The 17,491-nt window shown below is 39.7% G+C and overlaps 3 protein-coding genes across 4 annotated transcripts; all 3 read right to left on the reverse strand.

Moving 5' to 3' along the window:
• Nucleotides 1–928: 928 nt before the first annotated feature.
• Nucleotides 929–2,284, reverse strand: grem1a (gremlin 1a, DAN family BMP antagonist). The gene is made up of 2 exons (XM_026999063.2): nt 1,777–2,284; nt 929–1,487 (listed from the first exon to the last, which is right to left on the reverse strand). Exon 2 carries the CDS (start codon nt 1,484–1,486, stop codon nt 956–958), a length of 531 nt encoding a protein of 176 aa, XP_026854864.1. The 5' UTR covers nt 1,487; nt 1,777–2,284; the 3' UTR covers nt 929–955.
• Nucleotides 2,285–2,384: 100 nt separating this feature from the next.
• On the reverse strand, nt 2,385–4,905 carry LOC113570579 (neuroendocrine protein 7B2). Of its 2 annotated transcripts, none has more exons than XM_026999062.2 (6): nt 4,819–4,905; nt 4,108–4,338; nt 3,490–3,639; nt 3,094–3,206; nt 2,814–2,867; nt 2,385–2,679 (listed from the first exon to the last, which is right to left on the reverse strand). In XM_026999062.2, the coding sequence occupies exons 2-6, from the start codon at nt 4,328–4,330 to the stop codon at nt 2,563–2,565; spliced, it is 657 nt and encodes a 218-aa protein (XP_026854863.1). In that variant the 5' UTR covers nt 4,331–4,338; nt 4,819–4,905; the 3' UTR covers nt 2,385–2,562. The 2 variants fall into 2 exon arrangements, with proteins under 2 accessions (XP_026854863.1, XP_026854861.1); XM_026999060.2 differs by having other exon boundaries at nt 4,814–4,905.
• A 4,565-nt stretch (nt 4,906–9,470) lies between these two features.
• On the reverse strand, nt 9,471–12,776 carry actc1a (actin alpha cardiac muscle 1a). Its single transcript, XM_026998978.2, has 9 exons — nt 12,671–12,776; nt 11,542–11,692; nt 11,296–11,424; nt 10,963–11,073; nt 10,758–10,842; nt 10,451–10,612; nt 10,128–10,319; nt 9,819–10,000; nt 9,471–9,718 (listed from the first exon to the last, which is right to left on the reverse strand). Exons 2-9 carry the CDS (start codon nt 11,668–11,670, stop codon nt 9,575–9,577), a joined length of 1,134 nt encoding a protein of 377 aa, XP_026854779.1. The 5' UTR covers nt 11,671–11,692; nt 12,671–12,776; the 3' UTR covers nt 9,471–9,574.
• Between the last annotated feature and the right edge of the window lie 4,715 nt (nt 12,777–17,491).

Raw genomic sequence — 17,491 nt, forward strand, 5'->3', positions numbered from 1 at the left:
TTATTCAACAGGAAAGCTTCAGATCAGATCCTGAAGCCATGCAGCACTACACAGTTTAGCGATCCCCTGCTCTAGGCCCGGCCTACAATGTTTAAAAATGTACAGACTGATCCTGTATCTTCTGTTTCTTCTATATATGGTACCTTCACCATCTCAGATGATTAGTTTAAAAGACCCATAAATTACTAACATATGCACACATTAGAGCAATCAAAAACTTTATTTTTTAAAGTTCAATATTATATTGTATTTTTGTTTGTATGTATTTTTAAAACATTGAAATGGACTCCACAGAAAAAACATTATATTGCTATGACATTGGACATACATTAAACATGTGTAAATGTACCCCATTTTCATCTAACTATGACACTTCAACTGACACATCAATTTCCATTTCCATTTAAAGTCTGGGGAACAATGTTACAGGTTGATAGAGGTTTTTAGCAGAAATGAGAGAATAAGTTCTGAAATAGTTTTTTCTTCTTTTCTTTCTTTTACCACTCAAAAAAAACGAAATCAGAGGAAATAAATATCTTTATATCAAAGATGAAAATGCTTCTTGATTTATCATAGTTACATAAATACATTATGTACAGAAATTAATTTTCATGCGAAATTAGTTGTCAGTGATTTGCATAACACAGCAAATTTGTCCACATAGTGGAGACTGACGAGATTTTTCACTTATAGTAGGAACTGCATACATTTACAATGAATGGAAAATAAGGTGGAGGAAAAATACACGCCATCTGTGTGGCACTAATTATGATAGCAGAGATTATTTAAAGCTAACATTGCTAGCATCAGACATTGCAAAACCGACCGCATGAATGTTGCTGCTCCTCCCAAGCATCCAGTATAGGCTTGTGAGAGATATTCTCCACGTATTTTATGCCAGTAGTGGTATATTACAATTAGCCGTTTGAGAAAACAAACAGAAATTGAACTGGTATTAATCCAGATCTATTGAAGTACAACGGCACTGTTTCACACGCCGGACGCGTTTCCTCCTGGTTCTTGGGTTCTGTCCCGGACATATTAAAGCATAGGTGACAAACGTAAATGTTTTTGGTTTGCAAAATGAGCAGGACTGGAAGGCGCTGTCTTCTTGATAAACATGTCGAGGGATATAAAATGAATTACACTGTCCATAGCAGAAGCTATTTATGATTGTGCGGCTGATACACCCCTCCTCGTAGAGCGTCTGTTTTAGTGGCTGCGTTTTGCACCAGTCACGTTTCAGATAGTTGCGTTCCGTTACGTGTAAAGCCTCATGGCTAGACTCCAGCACCTCATCCGCAGGCGCAGACGGCCCTATCCTGGCCCCACTCTGTGGTGTCTGCGCTGACTGTTCGGACTCGTTTGGGCTGTATTTATTGTGATGGGGAATGGCGCCTTGAAATCCCCCGTTAACCCAGCTATTCACTGGACAGCAAAGTAGCCACAAAACCACGATCGCAGCAACTAATGCCTCTTTCGCCATCCTTTCATGTGAAAAGAAATAATATTCACTATTACAAAGTTAAAGTTCGTTAGGAAACAGCAAGTAAATCTATAGTTGCAAAAAATATGACAACATGTATGATAAGCAATATCGACAATTTTCGGTGATTGACTGCGCATGTAAAACTTTTTGCTGGTTTTATTTTGGGTTTTCGAGAAGCTTCTTGTTAGATTTCAGTTAAGTCATCAGGCTGAAACTTAGAATTAAAAATGTTGACGTTGAACTTCAAAATTGTTCCCCATACCGCATAATTAAAATAGTATGCTTACCTTGTAAAATACCTGTTTTTCGCTTTTTACGTAAAATGCAATACACGTATGTAAATTATATGTAAAAACCTTTACGACCGAAAGTAAATTGAAAAGCAATTTGAAATCCAAAGCTCAGCGACAAGACAGAAAGTGCGGCACATCCGCGCAACATTTAAGTGGAGGGGGCAGGATGCGCGAGGCAGACCACACCTCCTCTTCAACCTGGACAAGCTCATCAGCGACGCAGTACCGCTTAAGTACGGGTTTTTAGAAATTCAGTGGTCATTTCGTGACTGAACATTCTAAAACACAAATCTGAAAGTTGTGACGGGAGGCAAAAGGTTGTTTGTTTGTTTTTTTACGAAGACATAAACCAACAGTCGACGACATAAAATGAAAAGACACTTAAAACTCTAAATGCTTGTTACGAAATACATTAGTCAGTTCATGGCTTTATACTGTTATGACACAACCGTTCAAAACGTGTCTGGAAAACATTAAAGGCTTCTAAGATCAAACTTTGAAAATGAATATAAAAGCTACAAGGGTGACAAACAGAAAACTACTTGCAAATCCTTATTAAACTCTTCGTATTAAATACAGTTAGAACACACTTTAAAAAAATGTGCACATGAACATGTTTATTTTACTTAACATTCTTTTGAACACAAAAACCGTGTCAAGGAAAAATAAATTTTACGAGATCACCATCTTCATTTGCACCATATGATCTAGGTTTACTGTTTCACATTCGGATGTGACACTATGTTCCACAGTTACACAGTTGTCAATACTGTATAAAGTTCAGGGCTTCATGCTGCTTGCAGTGGTTTCCATTTCATCCTCCTCTGGGAAATGTGGCACAGATTTCTTGGCCACTACATTGTCCAATCTTTGTCCCATTAAATACGGGTTGGTACTCTGCAACAAAAAAAAGGTTGCGCCCATAAAATACCTTTGCTTAACATGGCTTAACCGCAGGTTCTCTTTTAGTTCCTATCCCAAATACTGTTATGTCCCACGGGCAATGAAAACACATTTGAAGCTCTACATACCCTTTTTCTTCTTTTTGGACGCCCCTTTAGTTTCTGATAAAGCAGTTCCTTATTCTGCGAGCACATTCAAAAAAAAAAAAAGGCAAGAATAAGTTTTTCATTTTATACTCACTACAGACTAAGAAAAATGGTCACTACATAGAAAAATGGACACCATATAATAAATATTAATATGACAACTATTGCTTGTTTAACTTAACTGTAATATGCAAACCCAGATCCAAACCTTGTGTCTACCAGAAAGGGGTTCAAATTGCTATCATCAAAACTGTAAACTCACCCACTTGGCCATTGAAGGGTAGTCATGCTCTGGGTCAAAGAGGTGCTGGTGTTTCTGGAACTCTCGACTGAACTCTGCTGTGTCTGGTGAATTCTCCAAGCACCCATCAGCAGCTAAGAACACAGTATCATCCATGTTTAGTCCTACAGGAACACTGTGTGTATTCATTGAAGCCCACAACATTTCACATTCTATGGATGTACAGGATTACCCATAGTTCTCATTCTAAATTAATTCTGACATAGCCTACCTTATCTTCAAAAAACAAAAGACTAACACAACTAAAAAATATATAGTTATGCAGATTAAATCCTCAGTTTATTTATTAGTTCTTAAAAAACAAATGTGAGTTCCAATAAAACAAAACATTTGGCTGGTGATTATAGACTACAGTACCCGTTTTCCCTAGGGGGCATGGGTTAGGAGGGTCGGGATAGCCATGGTCATCGCTGAAGTCTTTTGGTACATTGTCCCCAGTCAATTCTGCGACAATGTTGGGGATGTTTCCATATGGTCCAAGATGCTGCAGCCCCTCGTGAGCACCACCTAGTGGACATAGTGCAAACATGCCGGTCACAACTTGCTAATGCACAACTAGATTTTTTTTAAAAAATTACTGTTCCCTTCAAAATATTCAGGAACACAGTATTAAAATGTGAAGTATATTTATACAGTCATGTTGAAAATGTCCATGTGCCAATATTTTAGGCCGATTATTGATCAAATATTACTAATATTTAATCAATATTAATACATGATTATATATAAGGCCATATACAAGTGCAAATGAACTGCACAAAAGGAATTGTGTGTAACTATTAATACTCCTCTGCATTATTTACTGTAAGTTTTTAATGAATTCCTGTTATAATTTTAGCTCTATGAATTTTACACCTTAATATTAATTTAAGATTTCATTTCATAGCTTATAATCAATATAGCATTACATTAAGTAATTATAGTATTAGGTGGAGCATATATGGCACCTGAGATCAAACATAAGATGCTCCTTACCCTGGATACTGAGGGGGCCCGCTATATTGGTAGCCTGATGAGCCGGGTACTCTACCCTGGGACGCGCGATTCCCAGCTGTTCCATAACACCGTGCAAAAGGCGCTGGATGTCCGCCTCCGACACTTGGTCAGCGGTGCGAGGACTACGTCCAGAAACGACTGCCGTCAAACTCACCAAGAGACTGAAAGCAACCGTGTGTGACATCTTGCCAGCCGAACCCATCACTGGCACTGTAAGAACAATCAAAAGAAAATATATCGACTTCAACCATCAACTGTAGTCTTCCGCACAACATAATGATGTATTGATAATATAGCCTATTTGGGCTACGTTTTCTAAAGACAGATTTACTCTACGTGAGGTGAGACCTGGCCTACTTTGTTTCACAACATCATGCCCCAGTCGCTATGACAGCAATACGACTGTAGCCTTTTTTTCTTGTACGTGAAACGTTAAATGATTTAATTCTAAATGTAAATTGCAATGCAGACAGCTAAAACGATATAAAGTTCACCTCAGTATTACAATAAAATGCAATTTCAACGCGACACATTCAACTACGTCATTAACACACAAATTATAGGTTGTTCTGTTCAGGAAGCGCAAATGTGTATCATTTGAACACATTCGTGTATCATTTGAACACAGAAATTTCGACGTTGGATTTTAACGATGCTAAACCGAAAGAACAAGGCGAAAACATACCTTACCACGTAGTGATTCGAGGAGGTTCTAAGGCTGAGCAAGGATGCCGCTCCTCTTCCACGGTTCATTTACGCTGTTGCCAAGCTGCCCGGTTATCTAATCTCCTCAAATTGTAATTGGTTCCTGGACCACGCGCATGATATACCTCCCCCGTGTTCTTTTAATCCTAATGTTTATATTACCTACTTTACACATAAATCATGTTTACAAATTTACATAGGTTACACGATTATGAGTTGCGTTTTTATTCCTTTACAAAATATATCTCTAAACAAAAAGTGCGTATGTATTAATGCATACGCGCATACACGACTAAACTAGAGAGTTATTAAAATATTTTTTAAAAAGATTATTATCCTTTATGTATGTTCACATAAATGGAACATTACATTGTACACAAAACTGAAATGAACACGTTTGAAAATTAAAAAAGTAATAGCATTACAATGACAATATATAAGTCTTATCGATGAGTAGGACTAATACTTAAAACAAGTGTGTCATTAATCTCCCTATAAATCATATTCAGAACTTCAGTATGGAGCTCGTATGCTTTTAAGTTGATCAAGACGATTTTAAGTTGATCTTTTAATGCAAGAGTACATTCGCTTCGCATACTGGCAAAGAGGAGTATGCTGAAATTTAAGGAGCGATCGAATCACTTTACTCAGCACTGGCTTCACCTTCAACCTGCCTTAATTTTTAATGCAATCCAATACTCTCATTTTTTAAATCTTTGGTGTGGTTATTGCATCCAGCGGTGTACTTCCACAGCCGCTCCCTGCCATAAGATTATTAAGCATCAGGGTCACATGTGGCAGGGACCTTGAGATGCTGGGGCTGTGAGCAAGGGCAGGTCAGTTTTTCACATCAGCACCCTACTGTTGTCATACATATGAGTTCTCATTGCAGAGTCAGCCTCATCAGTTGAATCTGCAGGCATTTGCAACTATCTGAGTCATTCTTAAGCACTATTGATGGACTTGATAAAGCAGGAAGTAAATTAATTTTGCTGTCTAATGTGCCTAGCTGCACAGAACCAGAGCATTGAACATGAAGAGGATATTCATATTCTCTGTCCATGGGCATTTGCTCATCACCACCAACTGGCATGTTTTGCATCTCCAAATCTGGGGTGGTGCTAGTGTTCTTTATCAAAGGGCCTGTACCATTTTCCAAAAATGCAAAGGCACTGTCTGAACTACATAAGGAAGGCATGGCCTCTTTATCAGTGAGAAGCTGCTGATCTTCTGGACTGTCTCTGGCTGGGGTGCTGAAAAGTGCCTTAAGCACACATGGGATGGGTAGGATTTGATTGTGGACAGACACTTTCATGGTAACACTTCTTCAGACAATGGCCAACTGCTGTACACTTGTAGGGCTGGAGCCTACATGAATATAGGTGACTGAGAAGGGATATCTTCTCTAGGACTTGTAACACAATAAAGAATTTCAAATGCATGTCTAAGAGAGATTAACAGAGATTAAGCACTATTCATTTGGCAATCAAGTTTACAAAAAAAAACAAAAAACTGGCCTTCAGTGTAAAACACATACTGTTGCTTATATGGACAATGACACTTGACACTTCTACACTCCTTACACTCCTTAAGTACGGGTTTTTAGAAAATCAGTGGTCATTTCGTGACTGAACATTCTAAAACACAAATCTGAAAGTTGTGACTGGAGGCAAAAGGTTGTTTGTTTGTTTTTTTACAAAGACATAAACCAACAGTCGATGACATAAAATGAAAAGACACTTAAAACTACAGGCTGTTATTGATCAGCACATTATTCATGATTGTCACATTCTGTGTTGGATGATGACACTGCAGTGCTCTGGAATAACTAATTACCATTTACCTGCTTGCAACTTATTATCTGGCAACTGTGTGTCCTTGTAGGATTTGGTATTTATAGTGTCTTCTTTACTGGATGTGCTTTTACTATATGCTGCTGTGACAAAATCGTTTCCCTCAGGGTCCCTCATTTATGACATTTAAAGAAAAATAAGACAATGACACACCTAAGATTGTTGAAGGAAAATCTGGAACCGCCTGAAGATTCCCTCATTGCCCATAACCACTACACTTCCTGTTTTCACCTGTTCAAAGGTTACAACTGAAATCTCAGGAAAATACAATAGCACTCCTCTGAGCACACTGACCTTGCATTGTCTCTACTTCTGGGTGAGTTGCTGAGGCACCTGTTCAAGACAATTGAAGAATTTGAATATTGCTGCTCTTCAGAGTAAATGTAAACCAACAATGTCAGCATGGAGCACAGCAATTTAATTAGAATGGTTAATATGTAATGCATGACTGATGTTTACTTGAGGAGTAATCACAAAAGTGGTCAAACAAAACACAGCACCATTCCTAAACTTCGTCTGAAGAATTTCCCTTCTTTTTGGAATTTGAAGTCCAAATCTTGCTTAAAGACAAGTCTGTAGACACATATAAATAATTGCTCGAATAATTGCCATTTCACATGGCATCTAACTGAAGGCTTACAAAATAGCTTTAGTTTATTTATTTATATTTAGCTTATAGTTTATTACCTTCTAAATGCGTTCTTCCACTGCTTTCCCACACAAAGCTAGAGTCCATTTAATATGGCAGATGGGAGTTCAGCATTGTAGGGTCATCCTTGTAATAGTATAGAGCCACAGCTACTGAAAAGCAATCGTCCATCACTCAGTACTGTACATATTTCATCACTGACTGGCCTGTGAAAAACCATTAGGACATACCCAATGTGTGTGCACAGATCACAGCAATGTGAAGCCTGTGGCACCCTTTATTGCATTCAGAAGTACCGAGCAAGCGAAAGAGGTTTGGAGTCGGGACCACTGACAGGTCGTAGCTGTTCATTTTAATCACTGCAAATCTGAGAGACATGAGAAAAAGCAAACTAAGTATTTAGCCATACTGTAACTTACTTTACATGTGTATATCTTAAGTAACATACCTGAGAAAGCTCTGTTTGAGGAACATGAAGAAAAAGCAGAGAGTAGAAGTATTAATCTCAGACAGAAGGCAGGACAAGCCTGGAAACTGGCTTGGAAACACCTGGAAAACTGGTGCCAGGAAAATAATCTCCTCCTAAACGTCAGTAAGACAAAGGAGCTGATCGTGGATTGCAGCAAGAAGCAGGAGCGGCACTACCAACCTGTGAGGATCAGTGGAACCACGTGAGGATCAGTGGAACCTCCAAGGTACTGCGGAACTTCTACACCTGCACTATCGAGAGCATCCTCACAGGGAACATCACAGTCTGGTTTGGGAACAGCACCAAGCAGGACAGACAAGCACTCCAAAGGGTGGTGCGTTCAGCAGAGCGCATCACTCATACAGAACTTCCTGACCTGCAGACCATCTACTACAAGCGGTGCCAGACCAAGGCCAGGAGGATTGTGAAGGACCCCACCCATCCCAACAATAGGCTCTTCTCTCTGTTGAGGTCAGGGAAGCGCTTTCGCTCCCTGAAGACCAAGACATTCGGGCCCTGAATCAGGGAAACTGATCCTCTACATCCTCTACAGGTAGTGGCTGAGCGATCATGAAGACCTGGAGAAAACCAGGAACCACTGGATGTAGAAGCTCATGAAAGATCTGCTTCACAAGGCTGGCTACATCATATTGCAGGGCATTAGATAGGCAATCTTCTCTTTTATCAACTTGTACCTGTGGGAATGTCAGACAAGTAGGGTTCACTAGGCATGATGGGTTTTGGGTCCAATGTCACAAAATGCAACTTATTACTTACCCTTAAGGCTTTCAGACATTTTCTGAACAAGCCCTCAGAGTCTACTACTACATGACCAGAATAACAATCTACACTTTTTCGTTGTGACTTACCATGGTACCAACCCATACTCAGTTATGTTTCTCACCTGCATATGCTGAAGAGGCACACTTTGGTCTGTGAAATAGGCTATGATAGGAAGGATGGGTTGCATGACCTGGCATCCATAGTTGTAGATCAGTATAAACTGTATTCCACACTAAGTAAACTATTTCCTTGTTCTATGTTATGCCTTCTTGTAGACTAGTGTGTGGCCTACTTACTGGTGGGCATGTCAACACTGTCATAAATATTCTTGAGTTTAATTCCATATGCCAAACAGAGGTGCCTCACAAAAGTCACTTTTTTGCTGGCAGGCCTCATTTCATTGTGGCTATTGCACGTAATCTTTATTTATTATGTAAAACTGGAACCAAAGATGTACACGGGTTATCTGCCATGTTACATGGGAGAGATTTGAGTTGAACTATCCCTTAATCGTTGAAGCCCACAAAAATTGATTAGGGTGCATGTTTGGCATTAACCTAATAGGGTGATGTCACTTCTCAAAGTATGCAGATTGTAAATTGGCTATGAAATAGTCTGAAATGACTATTGAAATTGGCTAAGAAACAGACATTCAGTTCAGTTTGTGTAAAAGATTAGTTTGGTTGTCAAAAATGCCATAAAACTACTGCATCAAAATAGATTTATTAGGCTTATGGTTCTGTCTGTAAATGAGGTCAGAGAGCAGCAATGGCTGTCACTGCAGACTTTAATATTTTGTTTGTTTGTTTATATTTGTTTGTTTGTTCAAAATAGTAATCGTATAGCACCTTTTTGTCACTAGTAAAACATTGAGAAACTTGAATATTGTGAAGGGAATCTATGTTTATTACAGTATGTTTATATACAATAAATGAAAAAGTACAAAGTACAAATGCAACACAATGGTGGATTGGTAAGATAGAAGGTTTAAAAGCACTTCCTGTGGACAATGGAGGGGCCAGCCTCATCATACTCCTGTTTGCTGATCCACATCTGCTGGAAGGTGGAGAGGGAAGCCAGGATAGAGCCACCAATCCAGACGGAGTACTTACGCTCAGGGGGAGCAATGATCTACACAGAGGAGGAGACATTGTTAGAGTGTGCATAAAAAAGTGGCCAGATTTGCACTGCTTTTCTGAGTGTAGAATCATTTAGTTGGTTGGACTCTTACCTTGATCTTCATTGTGCTGGGAGCCAAAGCAGTGATCTCCTTTTGCATGCGGTCAGCAATACCGGGGTACATGGTGGTGCCACCAGACAAGACATTGTTGGCATACAGGTCCTTGCGGATATCAATGTCACATTTCATGATGCTGTTGTAGGCAGTCTCGTGGATACCAGCAGACTCCATACCTATGAAGGGCAACAGGCAAAATCAAATCAGTGATGTATATAATTAACAACTGGGATAAATCTCACTCATTTAATGCAGGCAAGGGGCAGCCAAATAAAGTAAACATGTTAGACAGACAAGACGCACCAATGAAAGAAGGCTGGAAGAGGGTCTCAGGGCAGCGGAAACGCTCGTTGCCAATGGTGATAACCTGACCATCAGGCAGCTCGTAGGACTTCTCCAGAGAGGAGGAGGAGGCAGCAGTGGCCATCTCGTTCTCAAAGTCCAGAGCCACGTAGCACAGCTTCTCCTTGATGTCACGCACAATCTCCCGTTCAGCTGTGGAAGGGGAGTTTTAGTGAGTGATTATGCAAGGTCTGTCTAGCAGGTAATTAACTTGCTTAGATGATTTGGCCTAATGTGAAGAAATTATGATGCCACAGAGGGCTATTAATTTTCACTGTACCTACCAGTGGTCACAAAAGAGTAGCCACGCTCTGTCAGAATCTTCATTAGATAGTCAGTTAGGTCACGACCGGCTAGATCCAGACGCATGATGGCATGGGGGAGTGCATAGCCCTCATAGATAGGCACATTATGGGTCACACCATCACCAGAGTCCAGCACAATACCTGTGAAGCAGTACAGGAGAATGAAAAGTTGTGGTTATATATGCCACATAGAAAAATGTAATGTAAATATAATACTGTAGATGCTATATCAACATATAGCAGTTTATGTTTTGATGGATATTGGATACTTTCAGAGAATACTGACCAGTGGTACGGCCTGAGGCGTACAGGGACAGCACAGCCTGGATGGCCACATACATAGCTGGGACATTGAAGGTCTCAAACATAATCTACAAGACATAGAAAGCCAGTCATTTTCAGAAGGGTCTAAAGTAGAAGCATAAAGGTGAACAGTGGAACGGTGTTTAGAGTGAGTACAAAAAGTATTACCCTCTTGGGGGTCTGCTTACCTGGGTCATCTTTTCCCTGTTGGCCTTGGGGTTGAGGGGCGCCTCAGTGAGCAGGGTTGGGTGCTCCTCAGGGGCTACACGCAGCTCATTGTAGAAGGTGTGGTGCCAGATCTGAGACAAGAACCAAAATAAGTTAAAAAAAAAAAAAAACTTGCCATATGCCTAAGGCAGATTGTTTAATTAAGTTTGCTTTGTTGATTGGTTGAAGTCCTTCCTAGAAACCAATTACAAATTATTTTTTAAAAAGTCTATAAAGAATTTTAAAAAGACCATAGCAGCTTAACATTCTCACCTGCCATAACAATTTGAATCATTTCTATCGTTGGTACATACCTTCTCCATATCGTCCCAGTTAGTGATGATTCCATGCTCAATGGGGTACTTCAAAGTGAGGATACCCCTCTTGCTCTGGGCCTCATCTCCGACATAACTGTCTTTCTGACCCATACCCACCATCACACCCTGTTGGGAGAAGTCCATCAGAAATCAGTGAGTAACGTTTGTGAAAGTTTGTGTCAGTTTTAAATGTTTAAATGTTGTTGCTGCACTGTGCTGTGGATTTTTCTCTCAGTCCTGTACCTGGTGACGGGGCCTTCCAACAATAGAAGGGAAGACAGCACGAGGAGCGTCATCACCAGCGAACCCAGCCTTTACCAAACCAGAGCCATTGTCGCACACAAGGGCGGTGGTCTCGTCATCGTCACACATGATTGGTCTTTTCCAGAATGGTCTTCAGAAGAAGAAGATGACAGTAAAAATATGCTTATAGTAAACTGCCAGTGAAAATGACAAATGTTGAAGAAAATGATTCCATCAGAATCCCCTTTTGGGAGAAGCATTCACTTACAAATTAATTGAGCAAATTGTAGTAAATTGTAGCAGACATTCAATTTTAGTATAAATTTTGTAGGATAACTAATGATACATAAAAGGCATAAAGCAGAACTTCTGCTGATATGTCCAGGTAAACACAACAGTGTTAACTTCTTATATGATTCACTGCATCTGATAAAAGTTCAGCATAGTAAAACCAAAAAATGTGCATAGCTTAGACTCCAAGAAAACTTTGCTATTTTTATGAATCAGCTTTATTGCAAGCAGGCTTTGTCATTCAGCCCCCTATCTGAAGTTATTTCACAGCCAAGAGAGTTTTTCACTTGACAAGTAGGAGTTCTGGCTCAGCTGTCCAAACATCGTGGCTCTTCTCTACACAACGTGCTGTAATACTGCCACCTCTATTCATAGCATCTATTGCTAAAGCACCCAAGAGTAAGATGCTAGCCTCTAATGAACCTATACCGAAATGTTAACATTAGTTTCTAAAATACACGACAATGTTTTGTCTTGAGTCAAAAATAACTTTATCACTCATTTGGTCTAGTTTACAAAAATACTCTTTCTTCCTGATCTCTCACAATGTTCTTTAATACTTCTTGTAGAAAGTGGTACCATTTGCTTTGGACGTGTCTTCTACTGTAGGTTTCTTATAGAAAACCAGTTCCTCAGGGAATTTCGCTGTCAGTTTTCACAAAAAGAGATGGACAAGTCAATCTTGTAGCATTAACTGAACTTTAAAAAAACAAAGCTGAGTGTTTTTCTCCATGTAGATGGTTCAGTGTTCTATCCTAACATTGTATAAAACCTTGTTTCTTTCCCTCTTCCCTGAGGCAGTCCACAGAAATAAAGTTAACAGAAGGCACACACTCACCAAGTTGAAATGCAAGGCTGGAGTTTCCACTGGGATAAAGTGTGAGGGTGAGGGATGCCCCTTAAATATGACAGTGGCCAGGGGGATGGGCCCTAGGGGTGGTCCTGGGAATTCGCATAACGCCAAATAAGAGCTAGCAAAACAAAAAAAAAAAAGTCACCCTATTAAAGGAATCTTGCACCTAATCTTCTGTCACAGGGTGTCACTAAAATGGAGTGATGTTGCACAGGAGACAAGAATCCCTCCCTCTGGCAAAAAAAAAAAAAAAAAGTAGTTTAAAACTGTCACCATTACTCTCCTCAGCTGACGTAAACATTTATAGGCCTGCATTACATAAGGCAGGAAAAGTATATATAACTTCATGTCTCTTCTTTATTCATATTAATAGTAGTTTTTATGCATGTAGTACTGGGGCCAACATGGATATGATGTAATTACATAAAAAATGGAAAGCAACACTGACCACACTTGCTATCTGAAGTACCTCCGGGTAGGGAAGTCATTTGCATTCTAAGTGTAGATGTTTAACTAGTTAAGGAACCAGTTGTGGGGGGCCAATGCAGTACTGTTCAGTACTGCCTATGTCAGTTGACCAGTGCCCTGGTATGTGTGATGAAGTCCAAAGCATGCCAAACAGCTGAGGTGGGGTTTACGTGGGTGGGAGTATGGGATGGGGGGTGTAGATGAAGATTTTTGTAGTCTGTAGCTGCTGTGTTGTGATTGGCTCAGCTGTCTCCTTTTAGGGTCATGGTGACCAACAGGTGTTCCCAGGCATACTTTAGCATTTCTCCTTTAGCACTGGCTACTCTATGCCACCTCCTTATTAGTCCACCTTACTGAGCCCTATGAGGAAAACAAGATTGTTCCCCTCAATTTAAACTGTGGGTTTTTACTACACTTCATACTAGGAGATTCCTGTTATGTTTAAGGAGTATTGAAAAAGACAATTTGCTAATATATTTTCTACAATGTCAAATTATGGTGTGTTTACCATGACAAATCATGATTTTCTTGTCTCTCATCACCTCGTTTGAGAGAGGTGTGCCCTTAGCCTTAAAATGCTTGGAGTTATTCAATTGATCTGTGTCCCGTTGGAGTGTGCCATAGTCGGATTATGTGTGAGCATTTTTTAGGCCTATCCTCATGCTTAGAGGAGCTATATTTGGAACATTTTCACACCAGACACCTAGTCAGTGAGGAAAATCCTCGAGGATTCCCTTGAACTCCCATGTACTCTGATACTCTGTGACTGATGATCACAGATCAGAAAATCTTTTCCACGGTAGGCAGATATTGAGACCACATGTGGTGAAATCATATGCAAATTAAACATGCATGCCTTGCAAGCATGTTGTGCAAAAATCTTTCCTGTGTGATTAATGTATACACCATAAAGTTAGTGTGATATAAGGTCAGCATTTAAGCTTTTCTCTATATTAAAAAAGATTTTGCGCCTATATTTGCCAGCAACATCATAGGTACCTCCATTTTATAGGTGGATTATTTATGTGTGCAATTACTGGTTGTAGGCTGTCTGTTGCATCTGTCAGCTAGCCTATGCCCTGTTAATCACTGTTCAATTTGATCATATCCACTGTAGACTGAACTATAATTGGGTGGCAGACCATTCTCATCATGGCAGTAACACTATGAAATCAGGGTGTCATGGAAGTGGGTGTTGCACTGGTATGAGTGTACCATGCACAGCACTGTTGATAGTTTTCAGATGTGTCAAAATCACTGCTGGATTTAGAGTCACTACATTCAGAAATAATCATCCAGAAGCTGCCCTGTGGTGAGAAACTAACAAACAGTATATGGAAACAAACTGGCTATTTTCACTAACTATATACCTACAGGGTATTTCTAATTTGTGGATTAAAGTAAAGTAAATGATGATTGTATATTTAGTTCCGTTGTTATATTCTGTATACCTATGTGTATATTTAATTACGTTACTAAATAGTTAACATTATTAATAAGGAACATTAATTTGTAGCTTTGTTTACAAGATCTTTGTTTATACAGTGCTAACCATAGCCATTCCAGGGCCATAACCAAAAATCTGTCTGGAGGCTGCTCTATGGAGCTAGATAATGGCACCTGACAGATGATGCCACTTGGAGTGAATAAAGATAACGTTATAGCTCAGTAGGAATTAAAGTAGGAATAAAACAAGACTAACATAATTTGGGGCCCTGTCAGTAATATTAGTCATCTTTATTAGACCAAAACCAAGCTTAGCTAAATAAAAACAATTTATGACATCATTATCAGCATTCTGGAGAAGGGCTACACCATTTGCATTGTTTGCATACAGGATGGTCTGGCACTGATTGTAAACTATTAATAGCATGAATAAGCTGTTGTCCTGAAACAGACTCAGTGTTCCACAGCAGGGGTCAGATAGAACAGGTACCCATGGTGCTTTTGCAGGGTCCTACAGCCTTAAAAGGGAATGGAGGGAGGTTTGGATTTGCCTGTTTAGAACAGCAGCTGGTCCAACAGACCCTAATCTGTAATGTGGCAGTTGTTAGTCACAAATGGCTTTTTAACATACCTGGTGTTAGAGGGAATGGTTTGTTGATCAAACCTGTTAAGTTGGGGCAGCAAGTGAGTGGGGTATTTATACAAAATAGTGAAAGAAAATGTAAAGACAAATTTTTACATGTACGTTAATCCTTCATTTCTATCAGCAAAACCAACTCAAACTGAGTACTATAGAAGCTGTAGTATCCATTTATTTAGATAGATAGACAGACAGACAGACACACAGACACACACAGACAGACACTCACACACACTGCCTGGCCAAAAAAAAGGTCACCACCTGGATTTCACTAAGAAAATAGGTAAGAGCCTCCCATTGGATAATTACTACATGGATGATTATGTTTCAACTGGCAACAAGTTGTTTAACCCTAACTGATGCAGTGTGCAGCTTCTTATTTGTTAAACAATCATGTCGAAAGACACATCCTGTGGTCTGTTTCAGAAGGGTCAAAACTTCTAAGGAGATTGCTGAAACTATTAAAATTGGGTTAAGAACTGTCCAACGCATTATTAAAAACTGGAAGGACAGTGAGGAAAAATCATGTTCAAGGAACATGGTCAGGAAAAAATCTTGAATGATTGTGATCAGCGATCACTTTAACGTGTGGGTGAAATTAAATCATAGAAAAACAACAGTAGAACTCAGGGATATGTTTAATAGTGAAAGTAAGAACATTTCCACTTGCACAATGCAAAGGGAACTCAAGGGATTGGGACTAAACAGCTGTGTAGCCTTAAGAAAACCACTTGTCAGTGAGGCTAACCGGCAAAAACGGCTTTAGTTTGCTAGGGAGCATAAATCTTGGACTCTGGAGCAATGGAAGAAGGTCATGTGGTCTGATGAGTCCATATTTACCCTGTTCCAGAGTGATGGGCGCATCAGGGTAAGAAGAGAGGCGGCTGAAGTGATGCACCCATCATGCATAGTGCCTACCATACAAGCCTGTGGGGGCAGCGTTATGATCTGGGATTGCTGCAGTGGGTCAGGTCTAGGTTCAGCAACGTTATGTGCCCAAAGAATGAGGTCAGCTGACTACCCAAATATACTGAACAACCACGTTATTCCATCAACGGATTTTTTTCTTCCCTGATGGCACGGGCATATTCCAAGATGACAATGCCAGGATTCATCAGGTTCAAATTCTGGAAGAGTGGTTCAGGGAGCATGAGACACTATTTTCACACATGGACTGGCCACCAGAGTCCAGAACTGAACCCCATTGGGAATCTTTGGGATGTACTGGAGAAGACTTTGCAGTGATCCAAATCTCCCATCAATACAAGATCTTGTGGAAAAATTAATGCAACTCTGGACAGAAATAAATGTTGTAACATTGCAGAAGCTTGTGGAAACGATGTCACAGCGAACGCATGCCATAATCAAAGCTAAATATTCCAAGGAAATATTAGAATGTGACCTTTTTTTTGGGCAGGCAGTATATAAAGGCACTTATATTTTTCAGACCACCATTCATTTCATGTTATTTCCAGTGTTAAGCCATTAGGTTATGTACTTTCTTCCCTATAGTTTGAAATGAATAGCCAAGAAAGATTTATTTCAAGTTCTATTTGCTATATCAGATATTTTTTATATATATATATACACACACACATTTTATATTGATCAATTATATATACACTTCATTAGTATTTGATACAGACTTTTAACTTGAACCAAACACTTGAGGTAGCCTTCCAGAAGCTTCATAGTACTTTGCTAGAAATTTTTCCCAGTTATTCTGACAGCACTAATGTAATCCAGTCAGGTTTGTGGGTCTCCTTGCTCAGACACGCTTTTCAGTTCATTCCAAAACTTTTCTATGGGCTTAAGGCCACTCTAATACTTGGTCTTTGGATAACTTTGGATAAATGGTTAGGATATCCTGCCTGAAGACCCAGATACAACCAAGTTTGAACTGCCTGATATCTTCAGGTGTTGCCTTTTTTCTAGTTTTCTAGTGCATGAAGGGTCATGCCATCCATTTTCTGAAGCACACCAGACCCTCTCAGCCCCACATAATGCTCCTTCCATCCTCCATACTTTACAGCTGGGAGTGTTGTTCTCATTACAGATTACACTAAACTCCTCACAGCACAGGGTCAGGCCAGCAGGTGAGTAGTTTGCCTGGTGACAACTCACCACTTAAGTCATTCTAGTGTTAAAAGCCTCACCCTTTCACCAAGATACATAGCACCGTTATGGCCTGTTACAAGTTTTTTTTCATCTGACCAGAAAACACATCACCAGTAGGATAGGTACTTATTCTG

The sequence above is a fragment of the Electrophorus electricus genome, chromosome 3 (assembly GCF_013358815.1).
Source record: "Electrophorus electricus isolate fEleEle1 chromosome 3, fEleEle1.pri, whole genome shotgun sequence".
Classification (NCBI taxonomy): Eukaryota; Metazoa; Chordata; class Actinopteri; order Gymnotiformes; family Gymnotidae; genus Electrophorus; species Electrophorus electricus.